General features: G+C 54.0%; 4 protein-coding genes across 8 annotated transcripts; 3 read left to right on the top strand and 1 right to left on the bottom strand.

Annotated features, from left to right (window-relative positions):
• Window positions 1-34: 34 nt before the first annotated feature.
• On the top strand, window positions 35-5,561 carry NOP9 (NOP9 nucleolar protein). Of its 4 annotated transcripts, none has more exons than XM_025442496.3 (10): window positions 35-380; window positions 786-1,244; window positions 2,186-2,296; window positions 2,515-2,656; window positions 2,778-2,970; window positions 3,590-3,730; window positions 4,110-4,235; window positions 4,392-4,628; window positions 4,842-4,947; window positions 5,285-5,561. In XM_025442496.3, exons 1-10 carry the CDS (start codon window positions 140-142, stop codon window positions 5,440-5,442), a joined length of 1,914 nt encoding a protein of 637 aa, XP_025298281.1. In that variant the 5' UTR covers window positions 35-139; the 3' UTR covers window positions 5,443-5,561. The 4 variants fall into 4 exon arrangements, with proteins under 4 accessions (XP_025298281.1, XP_025298283.1, XP_025298282.1 ...); XM_025442500.3 differs by having other exon boundaries at window positions 243-380; window positions 754-1,244; XM_025442498.3 differs by lacking the exon at window positions 4,110-4,235.
• Window positions 5,535-8,439, bottom strand: CIDEB (cell death inducing DFFA like effector b). The gene is made up of 5 exons (XM_025442505.3): window positions 8,251-8,439; window positions 7,799-7,943; window positions 6,733-6,882; window positions 6,285-6,475; window positions 5,535-6,122 (listed from the first exon to the last, which is right to left on the bottom strand). The coding sequence occupies exons 1-5, from the start codon at window positions 8,289-8,291 to the stop codon at window positions 5,984-5,986; spliced, it is 666 nt and encodes a 221-aa protein (XP_025298290.1). The 5' UTR covers window positions 8,292-8,439; the 3' UTR covers window positions 5,535-5,983.
• Window positions 8,440-8,533: 94 nt separating this feature from the next.
• On the top strand, window positions 8,534-13,248 carry LTB4R2 (leukotriene B4 receptor 2). The gene is made up of 2 exons (XM_025442503.3): window positions 8,534-10,388; window positions 10,705-13,248. The coding sequence occupies exon 2, from the start codon at window positions 10,715-10,717 to the stop codon at window positions 11,792-11,794; it is 1,080 nt and encodes a 359-aa protein (XP_025298288.1). The 5' UTR covers window positions 8,534-10,388; window positions 10,705-10,714; the 3' UTR covers window positions 11,795-13,248.
• Window positions 13,249-13,452: 204 nt separating this feature from the next.
• Window positions 13,453-17,194, top strand: LTB4R (leukotriene B4 receptor). Of its 2 annotated transcripts, none has more exons than XM_025442501.3 (2): window positions 13,453-14,918; window positions 15,534-17,194. In XM_025442501.3, exon 2 carries the CDS (start codon window positions 15,590-15,592, stop codon window positions 16,586-16,588), a length of 999 nt encoding a protein of 332 aa, XP_025298286.1. In that variant the 5' UTR covers window positions 13,453-14,918; window positions 15,534-15,589; the 3' UTR covers window positions 16,589-17,194. The 2 variants fall into 2 exon arrangements, with proteins under 2 accessions (XP_025298286.1, XP_025298287.1); XM_025442502.3 differs by having other exon boundaries at window positions 13,453-14,914.
• The last annotated feature ends 757 nt before the right edge of the window (window positions 17,195-17,951 follow it).

The following is a 17,951-nucleotide window of genomic DNA, read 5'->3' on the forward strand; positions in this document are numbered from 1 at the left end:
TCGCGGGGCTGTGACGTGTGCGCTGCGCCCCAGCGCGCCGCCGTTTCCGGTCTGCGTCGGGCCTCGCACGCTCCCGGCTGTCGGAGGAGCCCTGTGGCTTGGGAAAGGCTTCGCGGACGGACGAGGGGCTCTAGTCCTCATGGGGCTGGGTCCGCGCTCCCCCCACAGGGCGGGGCGCGGGGTCCCAGCAGGCGGCAAACGAGGGCGCGGGGCCAAGGGGTCGGGGCGCCCCCCGCCAGGCCGCGGGCACTGCCCTCCTGCGGAGGGGAGCTCGGAGCCGGCCCTCGCCGCGCACCCGCACCTGAGCCCCGAAGCTCTGGGGTATTTCCGCCGGGCGCTGTCCGCCCTCAAGGAGGCTCCCGAGCCCGGAGCAGAACGAGGTGGGGAGCAGCTGCCGGGTGGGACTGAGAGGGAGTCTTTAGGCAGAAGTTCCAGGACAGGCAGGGAAATTTTCTCGGGTCCCCAGGGCATAGGGACTGAGTCTCCTCTGCCATGTCCTCTTCATCGCTCCCCGCTTCTCCCTCTCTCGGCTGATGAAACATAACCTTTTTTTTTTTTTTTTTTTTTTTTTAAGATTTTGTTTATTTATTAGCGAGCAAGAGAGACAGCACTAGTGGGGCAGGGGCAGAGGGAAAGGGAGAAGCAGGCTCTCCAGACGAGGGAGCCCCACGCAGGGCCCATCCCAGGATCCTGAGATCATGACCTGAGCCACCCAGGGGCCTCTAATGGAACATAACCTTATCCTCCTCTCAGTCTTTAAAATATTTCTTTTCTTGTCTACCCAGAACTGATGGTGCACAATGTTTTGAAGGAAGTGGAGGCTCAGGCCCTGGCCTTGGCCACAAACAGGACTGGCAGTGAGATTATGCAGGAACTGTTGGGATTCAGTCCCCTGAAATCTCTGTGTCGAATCTGGGCCGCTTTGCGCCCCAGTTTACGCCTAGTGGCCTGTCATCGATGTGGGGTGCATGTATTGCAAAGTGCTTTGCTGCAGCTGCCTCGGTTGCTGGGGAGCCTGGCAGAGAAGGAAGAGGAGGAGGATGTGGAGGAGGAGGATGGCAAGGATGGACCCTTGGAGAACCTGGAGGAGCTGGTTTTGGGACTAGCCTCTGAGGTGTGTGACGATTTTCTTTTCTACTGTGGAGACACACATGGCAGCTTCGTGGTCAGAACTCTGCTGCAGGTGTTGGGAGGGACTCTTCTGGAGTCTGAGAGAGCCAGACACCGTGGCTCTCAGTCACCTGGTAAGTATATGAGGGAGGGAAGTGGACCTAGAGGAGAAGAGAGCTTAGGAAGTCCAGAAGAAGGGAGTAAGCAGAAGAGTAATTCTTCATGACTGAAGAATTAGCAGAGAAATGAGGATGAGGCTTAACAAAGCAAAGATTAGTGCGCACAGAGGCCCAGTGTGTTAGTGTGTTTGGGGGGACAGCTAGTAGAATGAGCCAGGGGTGAGAGGTGATTCCTTTGAGCAGTGGATGTCAGGCTTTTTTTGTTAGACCACAACTTACAGAATTCTCTTTTTTGAAACATCACTGAACTTGCCTATACTGGACGCAAACAGAACTTCAAGAAACAACACTCTTTTTTAAGATTTTAATTTCTTTCTTCATGAAAGACACAGAGAGAGGCAGAGACATAGGCAGAGGGAGAAACAGGTTCCATGCAAGGAACCTGATGCGGGACTCGATCCCAAAACCCCAGGATCACGCCCTGGGCCCAAGGCAAACGCTCAGCCGCTGAGCCACCCAGGCGTCCTGAGAAACAATACTCTTAATATATGCAGTCCACTTCAATGTTTTCCTCTCTGTTTTTTTTTTTTTTATTCTGTTCTATTCCATTGAAAAAGTGCTAGTCAAGATCCACTAAAGTGATTTCATGATGTACTCATAGGCAGTGACCTACATTTTGAAAAACTTCAGGAAATAAGGTTAGAGAGTTTAGATGAGGCCAGATTTTGGAACACCTTAAATTCCTGACTGAGAGTTGGCCTATCTCCTATGGACCACTGGGGAGCTGGTAGAAATTCCTTCGAAAAATTAAAACTCCGTTCAGTCTTCCAGATGTGAAGAGATAATTCATACGTGTTCTGCATCTCCGAGCTGAACCCTTCATCATCTCTGGAATTATTTTCCCTCCTGGATGGTAGTCTGTGATCCCAGCACTGCACATGTTTTTGATCTTTCAGACACACAAAGGGCCCCAGCTCGGGAGTGTAAGCCAACTGATTTTGAGGTCCCTAAAACCTTCTTGAATCACCTTCAGGACCTGAGCTCTTGTTTTCTGAAGGACATTGCTGGTAAGGATGGTCTAGGACCTGTTTTTCTGGAGGTGATTGTCATCATGCAAAGCCCTTACTTAGATCAGTCTTCCTCTTCAAATCTGATCTGGTTTGATATTTCGAAGACTCTGATTAGAGCCTTTAGGTCTATAGCCCCTGGTACCTTATCGCTTGAGGTTTGAAGTTTGTCTGGATTTTGGAAGAAATGCTTTTATTATTTCTGCCCTCTTCCACAGTATTTATCACTGACAAGATCTCCAGCTTCTGCCTTCAAGTGGCCTTGCAAATCTTACACCGCAAACTGCCCCAGTTTTGTGCTCATCTCTGCAGTGCTGTGATCAGTTATCTGAGTAGCCGCAACTCCTCAGCAGACGGCAGGTATGTTCAGGACCTCAGGATCCTCCGAGGTTGATAAGGCTGTGTGAAGTGAATGGAGTGGTGTGGGTGTCTTAGATGATGTACAGTAAAGGCTGCCTGGTGACCTTCTCCTTGTCCCTAGCCCCCTACTGCTATTTCTGCGGGATCAGACGAGCTCCAGACTCCTGGAGCAGGTTCTGCTGGTGTTGGAGCCCCTGAGGCTCCAGAGCCTCTTTGAGGATCACTTCCAGGGGCAGCTGCAGGCCCTAGCTGCACACCCTATTGCCAACTTTCCTTTGCAGCGTTTACTGGATGCTATTACTACCCGTGAGCTGGTGAGTTGGGAACGGGGCTGGATCTGTTCGTGTATTCCATTGTTTCTGCTACTCTTTGTTCATTGGGCTTTATTTTATTGTGTGCCTGCCCCGGTGTCTCTGGTGGTGTGCTGGCCATTCCCTTGAAAGGTTATTCCTGGGGGCTTCTCAGAGCTTAGGACAAAAGTGCCTTCTTCCCAGAAAGGATTTGTGTTGGCTTCTCAGGTGCCAGTACCAGCAGGAGACTGGCTTAATCCAGATTTGCAGCTTGAGGTTCTATGGCCCATTCAGACTCTGGGTACTTGGCTACAAATCTGTATGAGTGCTGGACCTATTGACATAGTTTCTTTTTTCCTTTACTGCTTAGCACGAAGGCATACTTGCCTGTGATCTCATGGATTGGGAGTTGGGGTAGAAGAATGGATTTAATTCTAGTATCCCCTTATCTTGTGCTTCCCCCAAGTGAGGCAGTACTCTAAGACTGCCCCCTTGTCCTAGACTTTATGTGGCAAAACCAAAGTCCTGATATCAGCAATGCTTATCTAGCATTTTTATTTGTTTTCTGGAGGAAGATATCTCTGAATAACTTAATCCACTGTTACAGAATGCCAAAGATTCTTCATTCTCTGTCTCTCCTCAGCTGTCCCCTGTGTTTGAGGAGCTGAGCCCTGCCCTGGAAGCTGTGCTGGCTCAAGGTCACTCAGGGGTGGTCATTGCCCTGGTGGGGGCCTGCCGCAGAGTTGGGGCCCACCAAGCCCAGGTCCTGCAGCTGTTGTTGGAGGTGATGTTACCTGCAACCTGTTTATGCCCTTAGTTCAAATTCTACCTGTTAGGGCTTCTCTGAGCTTCAGTGGTTGTATCTCTGGACTCAGGAGGTCTAATGCCCAAGTTCACAGATAGAGAAATGAAGCCAAACCCATCTCATAGCCCTGGAATGAAAATTGTCTCCCAGAACTAAGAGAGCAGTTTGTTTAAGGACTAAATGTTTATTTAACCCTATTATGTGTATAGAGACTGGGAATATAGCAAGGCAGATGAGATTCTGCCCTCATGCAACTTACATGTTCATGTCTTCTGAATGCTTTCCCCTGTCAAGAGAGTTGGGGTTAGGGATGAGGGAGTTGGTTCTCAAATTCATCGTGTTTTGTCTTCCCCTGTAGGCATTCCACTGTGCAGAGCCCTCTTCCCGGCAAGTGGCCTGTGTGCCTCTCTTTGCCACTTTGATGGCTTATGAGGTGTACTATGGACTGCTCGAGGAGGAGGGGGTAGTGCCCACAGAGCACCAGGTGAGGTAGGGGAGGAGCCAAGCCAGTGACTAACTGGGAACCGAGAATTAAAAAGTCCTTCATTCTGGTGTTGCAGGTGGTGAGATCTCTGGCTTCATTTAGGCAGAGGTGGCAGTTTGGTGGCTGCCTCTTGATTCCTTCTGTCTGTCCTTCCAGGTGGAAATGGCCATGGCCCAGGCCCTGGGGGAAGTGACAGTCCTTGGATCTCTGCTGCTCCAGCATCTGTTGCACTTCTCTAGTCCTGGTATTATACTGCAAAGTCTGGGTGCCTTGACGGGACCACAACTTCTGACTCTAGCCCAGAGCCCTGCTGGGTCCCACGTGCTTGATGCTGTCCTAACCAGTCCCTCCGTGACACGCAAGCAGCGCCGCCGTGTGCTGAAGACCCTAAAGGTTCTAGTTTCTGTTTTGATTCCCCCACTGACATCCATTAAAAGAACATGAGCTTGCCCCAAGACTGTCTTTCAGAGTCAAAGAGAGAATATATAGTTCCCAGACTCTTTTGACTCAGACTGTAAACTTCTAAAACTTCATTTCACCTTTGCCCTCCCCAGCATACCTTTGTGGACTGCCATAGGGGGACCTACTTTGCTTGTCTTACTGCAGGGACAGTATGTGGCTCTGGCCTGCAGTCGCCATGGCAGTCGTGTACTAGATGCCATCTGGAGTGGAGCAGCCTTGGGGGCCCGGAAGGAAATTGCTGCTGAGCTGGGTGAGTACCAGCACTTCTCTCTGACCTTTCCAAACTTGACTCGCTCCAGATGGCTGGGTGGCTGGGGAGGGGACTTAAATTCAGCAGACTTCAGTTCTAAAGGGTGGTGTGGCTATGGGTTCTTAGCAGTCTGCTCCCCTTCCCTTCTCCTCTGCTGAGTATGCAGCCCTGTGCCCCTACCCCTTCTCACTTCCCCACTTTGGAGAATGAGGTATTAATTATTCCAAGGTCAACCCAGAGCTCAGGGAAAATAGAGGGACCTTCACCCAGAGAGAGTCCCTTTGAGCTTGGTGGGTGACTGCATGATCATACTTCACGTGAGTGGTTCCATTTGCAGGAGAACGGGACCAGGAGCTGATAAGAGACCCTTTTGGCCACCATGTGGCTCGAAACGTGGCACTGACTACTTTCCTGAAGCGCCGAGAGGCTTGGGAACAGCAGCAAGGGGCAGTGGCCAAGCGGAGGCGGGCTTTGAACTCAATACTTGAAGACTGAGGCCTTTGGATCTGGGATTAGGTGTTGATGGGGGAGGGATAAAAGGCATATCTGTCCTTTCCCCTTTGTAGTTCAAGTTGGAGTCAAAAGTCTTAATAATAAGTATTTTTATATTTTTATTGGAAATGTTTTTGTTATTTTGGGGAGAAGGATATAAAGAAATTGAGATCTCAAGGTGAAGTCAAAGGCTGAATCCAGTGCACTGGGAAGCTTAGGGACAGGAGGAATTGCAAGAAATCTAGATGTAGCAATGGTCAGAGTGGAATCAAGATGCTTGGGGATGGGTTTGTGGCCTTTTAGGGTAAGGGGGAAGCTGGAAAGATGGCTAGGAAGAGACAGTATTCTTCGGGAAAGGGTATAGGCTAGAGGTATAAGGCCTTATGCCGATGGGACCTGTTGCAGTGGGGTCAGAAGACCATGGGGAAATTGGGTGAGTTCTCTCATCTGCACTATCCTCAGATCTCCAAAGCTGATGCTGTCAGAGTCCTTACAGTGTGTCTTGGAACAAGTCTAGGGGCAGAGAGCAGCTCAGAGCCCCTTCTCAGTAGGGATGGAGGCGACCCTGCCGCTGCCAATGCCACTGCTCGGCCCCTTCTACTAGGTGGCGAAGGCTGGAGGAAATTCCCAGCAGCATGTGGCCTAGGCCTTGCAGCAGTGCAGATGTCCAGCGGAGGAGCTCCCTGAAGGGCAGAGACAAGATGGAGTTGGGTGGGTGGGGGAACCTGGGAGGAGGCCATAGAGGGGATTTTCCACAAGGGAGCCCTAATAAGATAGGTAAATGCAGGAATTAGGGGGGCTGTGACTGTAGGGGGATGGGGAAATATGACATGTTGGTCTCTGACCTGAGTACTTTCTTTGGGCCAAGTCCTTGAAAATCACAACTCATGGAGTAGAGCCCGTAGAATGTGGCTTTGACATTGAGGCTGCCAAAGAGGTCTCGAGGGTTTTGCTTGTATACGTCGAAGGTGATGCGGGCGATGTCTTTGCTGTGCTTGGGCTTCTCCCGGCCCAGGCCATATGACAGCATCCCACTCTGTAGGGCACATATGACAGCATCCCACTCTGTAGGGCACCTCCATCAGTGCAATGCATTCCGACTTGTGGATACCCACCACTGTTCCCCATCAGCACTGGGTCAGACCCACCCTCACCTGGACTGTGTGTCCCCTATGAGGTGTCCCTGGCAACTCTTCGCCTCTCTTGGTACCTCTGATCATGGTTGGGCCCGAGAAGCTTGAAGAAGATGTAAAGGACTGGTGGCCCACAGCAACCCCACCGTGGGCCTCTTACCCTGCTGGGGCTCCAGCTCTGCCCACACTCCAGCACCATCAGGCACGTGTCATCCTCCAAAAGCTGGAAGAAGTCCTCACTCTCCACAGCGGTCCCATCCTCCTCCAGCACCAATGTTAGCATCCCACTCAGCAGGAGGGCCTCTGTTGCCTGCCCAGCCCCAGGAAACAGGAAGAAAGGCGTGGAGTTTAGCCATGCTTCTCTCTCTCTCTCCAGCTACCTCGCACCCATTGGTTGGCTCTAGATGCTGGTGGATATCCCAACTCCACTTCCCAGAAAATTGCCAACCCTTAAGATGGCACCAGATCTTGGTATTGTTCAGTTGCTGGGGGTCCCTCAATAAGGGTTGACTTTTTTCCTCTTTGTTCCAATGTCATCGTCCACATTATTGTCTTCTCCCCCTATTCCCCTCTGAGCCACTCTACTGGCTTGGAATTGAAAAGCGATCTTGCTTCTGTTGAGGACCATCCTTCAGTCTTCTCTCCAGTGACCTAGCTCCCTGTCCCCCTGCCCTTGGAGAGCCCTCCAGAATGGTTTCCTGCAACAATGATCCTTAACCTTTTTAGTCTTTGTTAGTGCCAGATATCTACGTAGCACTTGACATACGTGGCCCTCTTTGACTCCTCTCAACAACCCTGTGAGGAAGGTGTATCATTATTTCCGTTTTGTACATGAAGAAACAAGATTTGATGGAACGAACAACTTTCTACAGGTTGATACCAGCAAACCAACAAGTCTTCATAGGATCAGGACTTTAAGTTGATTTGTCATACAAATTGCCTTTCCATACTGATTTCTGAAGGCCAATCCTCTGACCTCCCTCCTGCCACCCCCCACCCGCCCTCCGCCCCCATCTATTCCTTCCTCTACCCACTGGAAGAGAAATGAATTGACCCAAATACAGCAGGGTCATTGGGCTGACCATCCCCCTCCCCCCTCTTTCTGCCCTCAGAGGGAGGGGCAGCCATGTAACTAACCTCAGCCTTTCGGTTCACTCCAAGTTCTCACTCTTCTCTTGCCCCCTGGCTGCCCCCACAAGAGGAACTTAGGGATCTGGCTCACTTACCTTGTCCAGCAGTTCCTGGCGGGTGGCAGCTGTCAGACCTTTCCGGGTAGTCCGCTTGTGATCACAGACTCGGAAGGGTCGCTGGGGTGGTGGAGGTGAAGTCCAGACTTTCCGGCCAAACTCAGAGCTCATATTGGATACTGACCTGGTAGTTGGGAAGAAAGGTCAAGAAATGAGTTTGGTGAGTGTGATGGGGGTGATTGGAAGTAGGGTGCTTGGAGAGTTAGGGAGGGATCTAGGTTTGGAGATCAGAGAAGCCTAGGGAGAGAGGGAGAAACCATGGAGTGGGAGTGGTGAGTGGTGATTCCATAGCCGGAGAGGCCCACTGTAGAAAGTGAGGGCGGGGAGGGGGAGTAGTCCATGAGTGTCTGGGTCTCCTAGGGGCTGGATGGAATTTTGTTACCGTGCACTATCGTCAGAGTTGGAGGGTAGAAAGGAGGGTTAGAAATCACCTGAGCAGGCCACTGGGGTTCAGGGCTGAGAGGTACTCCATGGTGGAGGGAAGGAGCAGGGGAGTTGCCTCTCCCGGTGCGGTGCGTTCTAGGCTGGGTGGTTCTCTCCAGTGCAATAGTGGTGGTGTTTTGTGTCACAGAGCTGGGATTTCAGCCCCAGGGAGGTGGGGGATGAGTCAACCCGGACTCTGCCCCCCCCTGCCAGGCCAGTAAGAAGGGCAAAGTCCAAGGGGGAGGGAAAGAGGAAGGAGGGGCCTGGATGGGATCATGGAGGTGGGATTGAAGCCCAGAGTTCCCCGAAAAAGTCACTTGAAGCTTGTGTGTGTGTGTGTGTCTGGTGGCGGTGCGTGCTGAGGATAAATGGGAACTATATAAGAGGATGGGATGTGATCTCTGGTCTTTCTATGGAGAGAACTTCTAGGGATAGTTTCTGGTTCCCAATCCTGGAGAAGCTGCATGTACGTGATGTGTGCTGTACTTGCTGCCACCTACTGTGAAAGCTGTAAACTGCAGCTTTGGGAGTATAGGGGCCAGGCTGAGGGTGGGATCGTGGGTAGGGCTTGGACACAATGAGGAGTGAGGCAGTGTGCCAGGGTGGGCTGTGAGGGGAGGATGGATTGTGCTCCATGGATCCAGGATCACCAGGATCCTGTCGGGGACCCTGGCTTCCCGCTTTCCTGCTTCTTCCTCCTTGATCTAGGGGAGGGGCTGGCTCAACATTTCTCTGGCTTTGTTCTCCAGAACTGCTCTTTGTAGCCACACTGAATTAGGCACTTTCTCTCTCATCTTTCTCTTTTGGCCACTTAATGGGCATGAAGGAAATGTGAAGAGGGGAGACGTCCTCTGAGGGCATTAAGACTAACTTTTGGTGCTCTGAGTTCCATCTCTGATTTCAGCGACAGTTGTGGTGGACGTTTGTATGGAAGCCCAGACTCTCACTAAGACTGAACCCATCACATGAGTGTAAATCTGCTTTCCTGCCTAGGTGTCTGAAGCTGTGGCAGCCTACTCAGCCTCCTGACAAGTGTATCATGCCTCTGGGACAGCCCTCAAACCATGGGGGATACAAGCTGGGCACCAATGCCCCGGTCTTCTGTCTTTCTGGAAGGCATTCTGTGTAATTCTGAGAGCTTCCTGATCCCTACTGAAGAGACTCAAGAGCATACTCTTCCTCGCTTTCTTTTCCCTTCTTCTCCCCTGCTCCCTCACTCCTGCTCCCTGAGCAGACCTTCCAGTTGCAGGATTACCTGTACCCACGCCCTTAATTCAGGCTGTGCTTTGGAAATAACCCAAACTGAGACAATACTGTCCTCGCTCCCAAGGAGTCCCCAGTTCCAGCTGCTGACTGGGAAGGGGTCTTTCCCCTTACCTCAACTTTATCAATGTACCTGGTCTCCCTCAAATTTCTCCGTTTCCAGGCTTTGCCTGACCTTTTCACCTAGAGGAGACTTCTTGTCAGTATATCTCTACTAACGCACCATTTCCTTTCTTCTTATCTTGTATCTTGATGTGGCCTGGTGTTAGGGTCTCTTCGAGGTTATGTGTTATGATTCCTCAAGGAGGTTATAAGCTCCTTGTACCTCCGTGCACCCCCATAACTCAGCACCAAGACTGGAAGCTGTCACTAACAGCCCTGGGGAGGGGGGTGGGGGATGACTGGGGCAGGGCCTAAGGTAAGAGATGAGAGGTGTAGGTAGGAAGGTGAGGAAGCTGAGTTTGGGTCACCTTCTCTGCTGAGTGCAGGTCAGGGAAGCCTGAGAGCATAACAGGCGGCGGCAGGGTTGGGGTAACTGGGGCCAGAAGTGGGTGAGGGATGAGTGCAGATGCATGACCCAGAGTCAGGATTCGGCCGTGTCCCCACTCACCTACACAGAGAACATTACCTGTACCCTTCAGCTTCTCCTGTTTCCCAGGGAGGCGGCCTCTCACAGGCCTGGACGTGTTAGTGATGGGAAGGAGTAGAATGCCCGAGGGGGCCCAAGAAAGGCCTGAGAAGAGAGAGCTCCACCTCATCGCTCCTCATTCTCATCTCACACTGCAAACTTGACAGGAGTAGGCACCTCACCCGCTGCTGCTGCTGTGCCTTTCGGCTTCTCCATGCCCCTTGTAGGCCTCCGAGCCTACTAGTTCCCAGCTGGGTAAGTAGATTGGCTCAGGGACCTTTACTTCCCACTGCTCACTTTGAGCTCAGGCATAGGAAGGGGGCTGGCCAGAGGAGGGGCCCAGCTAAATGGGTGGAGGTGGAGGTAAGGGAGAGCCTGGGAGTCAGGACTGGGGCAGGAGATTTGGGTTCCAAGAAATCATGTTTGCGTTGCGGCTAGGGTCTTCTCTCCTAGACAGAAGAGACAGAAGCAGGAGGAGACACAGTCCCTTCTCATCTGGCAGAAGGGGTACCGTGGGCTTTTGCCCCGACCCCTGAATGCCTTCCATGGCCCTTTCCTTCCCCCTCGGTAGGTGCTGAAGAATGTTGGCCTGCTATCGGCCCCCGGGGAACGAAACGCTGCTGAGCTGGAAGGCCTCGCGGGTCACCGGCACCGCCTTCCTGCTGCTGGCGGCGCTGGTGGGGCTGCCGGGCAATGGCTTCGTGGTGTGGAGCTTGGCGGGCTGGCGGCCCGCACGGGGGCGACCGCTGGCGGCCACGCTCGCGCTGCACCTGGCGCTGGCCGACGGCGCGGTGCTGCTGCTCACGCCCCTCTTCGTGGCCTTCCTGGCGGGGCAGGCGTGGCCGCTGGGCCAGGCGGGCTGCAAGGCCGTGTACTACGTGTGCGCGCTCAGCATGTACGCCAGCATCCTGCTCACCAGCCTGCTCAGCCTGCAGCGCTGCCTGGCTGTCACCCGGCCTTTCCTGGCGCCCCGGCTGCGCAGTCCCGCCCTGGCCCGCCGCCTGCTGCTGGCCGTCTGGCTGGCCGCTCTGCTGCTCGCCGCCCCGGCTGCCGTCTACCGCCACCTGTGGGGAGACCGCGTGTGCCAGCTGTGCCACCCGTCGCCGGCCCACGCCGCCGCCCATCTGAGCCTGGAGACCCTGACTGCCTTTGTGCTTCCCTTCGGCCTGGTGCTCGGCTGCTACGGCTTGACACTGGCGCGGCTGCGGGGTGCCCGCTGGGGCGCTGGGCGGCAGGGGTCGCGGGTGGGCCGCCTGGTGAGCGCCATCGTGCTGGCCTTTGGCTTGCTCTGGGCCCCCTACCACGCGGTCAACGTTCTGCAGGTGGCGGCTGCGCTGGCTCCGCCGGGAGGGGCCCTGGCGAGGCTGGGCGGTGCAGGCCAGGCTGCGCGAGCTGGAACCACCGCTCTGGCCTTCTTCAGCTCCAGCGTCAACCCGGTGCTCTACGTCTTCACCGCCAGGGATCTGCTGCCCCGGGCAGGCCCCGGCTTCCTCACGCGGCTCTTTGAGGGCTCAGGAGACGCCCGAAGTGGCGGCCGCTCCAGGGAGGGGACCATGGAGCTCCGAGCTACCCCTCGGCTCAAAGTGGTGGGGCAGGGCCACCGAGGCGGTGGAGACCCCGGGGACGGGATGGAGAAGGACGGTCAGAGATGGGACCCTTGACTCCAAACCCTACAACCGGGCCTGCCTCTTCCCTATTCCCTTCCATCGTCCCTCCCTGCAGAACTCAGGGAACCACTCTGCAGCATTTGGGGGATGCTTCTCTGGCCACAGTTTAGATCTTTCTGGGCAGAATTATATACCTGGGGCAGGCCCAGTTTCCTCCAAACTGAGGGATTGCAAGCGGTGATGGTATTGTGTGCTTGCGGGTTGCCATGTGCCCATGTACCAGAGCTGCTTACTTATTGCCAATAGCTACTGTGAAATACACTGGAGTGGGGGCATTCCATGATGGCTTAAGCATGCCCCCACTGGTAGTCCATCATGCTTGAGTTGTACTGAAGCCACCTGGTTCCCCGCTGGGTCAGTCCAAAGCTGGGCACTGCCAGCCTTCAGTGGCATCTTGACTTATCCTCCTCAGCCTGGGTGGCCTGGTTCCCTCAGGCCAACCTACTGAACCACTCTGGAAATAAAGGAAGAAAGAGGAAGGAAAGGTATAGATGCTTGAATGAGCAATGAGGATAGGATCCATTCTTTGGGGTCTGAAAGAGCTGAGTGAAGAAAACCCTGACTCTGGAAGGGGAAAGACAATCTTTGGAGTTTGAAAGGAAAGCTTTCCTGTCTTGCAGTTGGTACTGTCGGGGAGGAGCCCTGGGAGTCAGATTTGTCTTCCTCTCTGAAGCCAACTTTTTTCCCAAAGTTCACCAGAGTTCGGGAGCAGGCACATGCTCACCCTGGGGACATTTGGGGCTGAGATGAGCAGGTCTGGGGAATGGTGTGGATGGTTGGAGGACAGGAAGGATTTTTCAGGGAGGTGCCACCTCTCCTTTGTCTCCTTTTTTTCTCCACCAAGTCTTGACTCCTCCCAAGAGGAGAAGTTATTGCTCCTCCATAGCTCCTCCTGCTAGCTGTTATTCAGCACCCTCCATACTTCTTGGCTGCTGTCTTTTGGAATGCCTCCATCTCTAGCTCCCCAGACTGTTCTGGATCCTGGCCCTTTTGCATTTGGGGATGTAGGATAGGATTGTTTTTAGTGGATGACCACACACAGGTGTGGTCACTAGAGTGACCAACTCATCCCCGTTTGCCCAAGACTTTCCCAGTTTTAGTCCCGAAAATTCTCTTGTCCCAGTCCTCTCAGTCCCTGGCAAACTTAGATGGTTGGTCACCTGAGTGCTCCCTCAGACCATCACCACAAGTTCTACTCTGGTGATGTTTACATCACCCAGGCAGAGGCCTAGAAATAGCAAAGGAAATTCAGGCCTCAGGGTCACCCAGGGCCACCCAAACTGCGGCGGTCTAGAGTTCTGGATCTAGTACCTAGATTAGAGTATCTAGTCTGAAGATGGAGGAAGAAAGGCCATTGAGAGACATGGGGATGGGGAGTAGTTTGTTAGAGGAGGCAAAGACAACACAGCTTTCATCAGAAGGAGCCTCTGATTGACCCTGAAGCAGCAAGCCAGGGATCCCTGGGTGGCGCAGCGGTTTAGCGCCTGCCTTTGGCCCAGGGCGTGATCCTGGAGACCCGGGATCGAATCCCATGTCGGGCTCCCGGTGCATGGAGCCTGCTTCTCCCTCTGCCTGTGTCTCTGCCTCTCTCTCTCTCTCTCTCTCTGACTATCATAAATAAATAAAAATTAAAAAAAAAAAAATTTTGAAGCAGCAAGCCAGAACTTTCATCCTCAGACACCGATGGCAGGGGCTTTTTCCTGTTCTCATGTGCCGGGGCAGAGGCTCCCTAACTTCCTCTCTTCCGTAGCCCCTGTCTCACACAACTTCTGTGGTCAGAGAGCCCTTCCTCAACTCTGCCTTCTTGCTGCAGTTTCGGCACATTTCTTTGCATCACATCCTCTGCCTCTGGGTCAACTCTGTGGTGGCCTTTCTCGAAGCAGAGAAAGTGGGCATAAGGGTAAGGGACCTCAATGACCATCCTTCTATGCCACATCTCTCTTCACAAGTGAGAGTTGGCAGGGAAGCAGGATGGCTCACAGGCAGACCAAAGGAAAGACTTGTCAGATCTTAGCTTCTGCAGGAGAGGTCAAAGGGGGAAACTGCCCTCCCTCCAGGCAAGGAGAAGAGTGGCCTTTTGGGGGGCTGTTTGCCTTTGCACATTCCTGGTTTCCCCTCCTGGCAGGGCAGATGTGGGGCATCACTGCCCCCACTTCCTCTCTCTATGCTCAGCCTCTACTTTCTCTGTCCAGTGGGACTGGACAGCCAACTACAGGAAGGTAGGAAAGAGGTCGTGCTGACCTCTTTGCTCAGTGCTCAGATATTAAATTCAAATCCATGTGGCAGTGGCCACATGGGCAAGCACAGGGCAAGTGGCCAGGGAAGGAGGAAGAAATTGACATTCTGTACCATACTAAGGAGATCCTTTGGACTTTGGCTTCTGCCAAAGGGAAGGGAGAGTTGAGTGACTTAGAATTGAAGCAACCCTTTTAAATGAGGGAATAGGTGGGAGTGCTGGAAGAGAGCCCTCCCTCTCCAAAGTCACTCATGGTTTGAACCCAAGCCAAAGACAGGGTGCTGTCCTCTTTAAGTCCTGATGTTACCTAAACCCAAACCCATAACTAAGCCACACGTCTAACCTACACTTCCTGTTAATCTAAAAATCTACAATATTTATACAACATATAAAGATACCCAACCTTCTGGCCTCCCAATCTGAGTCCATTTCCTGTCTCTGGCTTCCTTCCCTCCTTCTCCTGTATGACACAGTTTATTACTCTTTCCAATTCTCCAGTCTAGACCTGCATTTAAGGCCACACCCGAGCCTATTCACTCCCCTCACCCTCTCTTTCCTCTCACTACACCCTCCTAGGCTCTTCTCATCTGGTCCCACCCCGAAGGAGTCTTCCTCCCTGCTAGGCTCTTCTGGAACACAAAGACTATTCCCCCCCCCCCCCCAAGTGAAGGGAGGGCTAGGAGTTTCAGCCCCACCCTCAGGAAGATGTATCTTCCCCCTCCTCGGCTTCTCGGTACTTCCTCTCTGGCAGACTTAGCGGACAGCACCCAGACCTGGGGCTGGGACCCTGGAACTGGGGCAGATCTGGGAATAGGCTACGCCACTCTGCCCTGACCTTGGGATTGGCACCAGTTTCCAACCACTACCCAGCAAAGCCTGTAAGTAAGTATCCTGGGAGTTGGGGAGGTAGTGGTAGAGCAGGATACAATGGTGAGAGAAGGTGCAGAGGAATTTCCAAAGAAAGCCTGACCAGTGGGAAAAGGACTGGGGAGGATTTCTTCTTGTCTCCTATCCACAAACTGCTCGCCATCCCTATTATTCCTGGTGGGCTCTGGGCATCTCTGGAGAAAGTGGGTATATGATTGAAGAAGTCAATGGGACTGAGCAGGCTAAGGGCCTGGCAAGTGATAGAGAAGCTAGCCTTTTGAGGGGTGCAGCCCTGGTAAGAAAGGCCCCTCTCCCCCATTTTGTTCTGGGTCTCAGAAGGGAAGGAGGCAGAAAGGTTATGGAAATACTACTGCTGCTACTGCTCTCTATTTTGCAGTGGGGTCTGTGTGTAGGAAGAAGCCCCATGGCCCAGTTAGAAAATTAGTCTTTCTGCTCAGCCAGATCCCCCGAGGATGGGTCTGTTGGCAGCGATGAAGGCAGGAGGTTGCAGAAGGGCAACTGACACTGCTGATCTTGGAGACAGGCTAGAGTACTCAAGCTGGGTGTGTCCAGGGTCTCAGGAAACCTTGGTCCCCAACCCTCATGCTCGTGTTCGCCCTCACTCTCCAGGTCCTTGCAGTGGCCACGGACACCACATCGTGAGCAGCACCTCCTCACTAGGTGTCATGTTCGTCATTCCGTTGACTATCATCCTACTGTCAGTGGCGCTGGCTGTGGGGCTTCCCGGCAACAGCTTTGTGGTGTGGAGCATCCTGGTAAAGATGCGGAAGCGCTCTGTCACTGCCTTGTTGGTGCTGAACCTGGCTGTGGCCGACTTGGCTGTATTGCTCACTGCCCCCTTCTTCCTGCACTCTGTGGGCCGGGGCACCTGGGTGTTTGGACTGGCTGGCTGCCGTCTGTTTCACTATGTCTGCGGCGTCAGCATGTACGCCAGCGTCCTGCTGATTGCCGCCATGAGTCTGGACCGCTCGTTGGCGGTGGCCCTCCCTTTTGTGTCCCAGAAGTTTCGTACCAAGTCCGTTGTCTGGTGGGTGCTGGCAAGCATCTGGGTGATGTCCTTTCTGCTGGCCATCCCCGTCATCATGTACCGCACGGTGCTGGCACCGAACAACCAGAGCCTGGTGTGCTTCACCAAGTACTCCAGCGACCGACTCAGGGCTTTCCATCTGCTCTTCGAGGCCCTCACCGGCTTCCTGCTGCCCTTCCTGGTGGTGGTGGCCAGCTACTGGGACATCAGGCGCAGGCTGCAGGCCCGCCGCTTCCGCCGCAGCCGCCGCACCGGCCGCCTGGTGGCGCTCATCATCCTGGCCTTCGCCGCCTTCTGGCTGCCCTACCACGTGGTGAACCTGGCCGAGGCGGGCCGGGCGCTGGCGGGCCAGGGCTCGGGGCCAGCGGGCGTGTGGCTGCGCCTGGCCCGCTCCGTGTTCATCGCGCTGGCCTTCCTGAGCAGCAGCGTGAACCCCGTGCTGTACGCGTGCGCGGGCGGCGGCCTGCTGCGCTCCGCGGGCGTGGGCTTCGTCGCCAAGCTGTTGGAGGGCACCGGCTCCGAGGCGTCCAGCACCCGCCGCGGGGGCACCCTGGCCCAGACGGTGAGGGGCCCCGCCGCCCCTCCCGAGCCTGGCACCTCCGAGACCCTGGCAGACTCCACCAACCCTCTCCAATGAGCGAACTGAACTAGGCCTGGGAGGTGCTGCTGGTGCTGCTGCTGCTGCTGCTGGTGGGGGAAGGACAACGGCTCTTCTGGCTCTTCTCGTGGCAGAGCGCCCCCCACGTTGGCCTGACCTGGTTCTGTACCCTGAGGAGGAGGGGGACGCCAGCGGGGGGAGGGGCGGGGCAGGTGAGGGCGAGTGAGGGCCCGGAGCAGCTCTGCAATTAAAACGAGTCTGAGGGTACCTGGGTGGCTCCGGTCGGTGGTCGGGTGGTTGAGCGGCTGCCTTTGGCTCAGGGCTTAGCTCGTGATCCCGGTTGTCCTGGGACGGAGCCCACACCAGGCCCCCCGCAGGGAGCCTGCTTCTCCCTCTGCCTGTGTCTCTCATGAGTAAATAAATAAAACCTTTATTAAAAAATAATAATAATAATAACGGGGATCCCTGGGTGGCTCAACGATTTGGCGTCTGCCTTCGGCTCAGGGCGTGATCCTGGAGTCCCTGGATTGAGTCCCTGCATGGAGCCTGCTTCTCCCTCTGCCTGGGTCTCTGCCTCTGTCTCTCTCTCTCAGGAAAAAATAAATAAAATGTTTTTTAAAAAATAAAATAAAACATAAAACAGAAGTCTCAAGCTGGGTCAATCCTGTGTTGGGGGTGCCTGCCTGTGTGATGGGCAAGGGGGTGGGGTTGCCACTGGGTGCTCTTATTGGGGTCCTTCTCAATGGCTGAGAGGCACATCCTTTGGCCTCCCATGATTTTTGGTTTTGGAAGGGACACAAAGATACAGAAACCAGGCCCTCCTCCCCTCCCCTATTCTGAGGCAGGTGCTCTGCAGATCATACTTAGAACAACACAGGTCTACAGACTCCTGAAGAAGTTGACCAACAAAGACCACCCACGTGGGCTTTCACTCCAGACTCCCTGAATCAGCAGACGTTCTGAGAACACGTGGCACTGCTGGGGACCTCTACCCCTGAAGCTGGTGATGATATCACTGTTACCATGGCTCCAACTTCCTGCTACTCATCTTTGTCCTTTCCGTGGGCAATGTTCTAGGTCACTGCCTTCCTTCCCTCCATCTCCCAAGGAGGTATTACTTGAGAACAAAGTCATCAGACCTTAGGCCCTGGAATTCTGCATGTCAGCACTCTGCCTGCTCCCAAATACAGCCCGATGCCTTCTGTGACCGTGGTCACTCTTAGGAAATGAGGATTCCCAGAAGTGAGAGGGACAAGTCATACTTTCTGAGGGGTGACTGTTGTTTTAGAGAGCCTCAGACTGGCTCTGTTCCAACTGCATTTTAGGAAGATGGTAGTAGAAGTAACAGCAGTATATTTTTTGAATTTCTCCTATTCTTGGAGAAAAAACAAGAATCCATGTG

The sequence above is a fragment of the Canis lupus genome, chromosome 8 (assembly GCF_003254725.2).
Source record: "Canis lupus dingo isolate Sandy chromosome 8, ASM325472v2, whole genome shotgun sequence".
Lineage (NCBI taxonomy): Eukaryota > Metazoa > Chordata > Mammalia > Carnivora > Canidae > Canis > Canis lupus.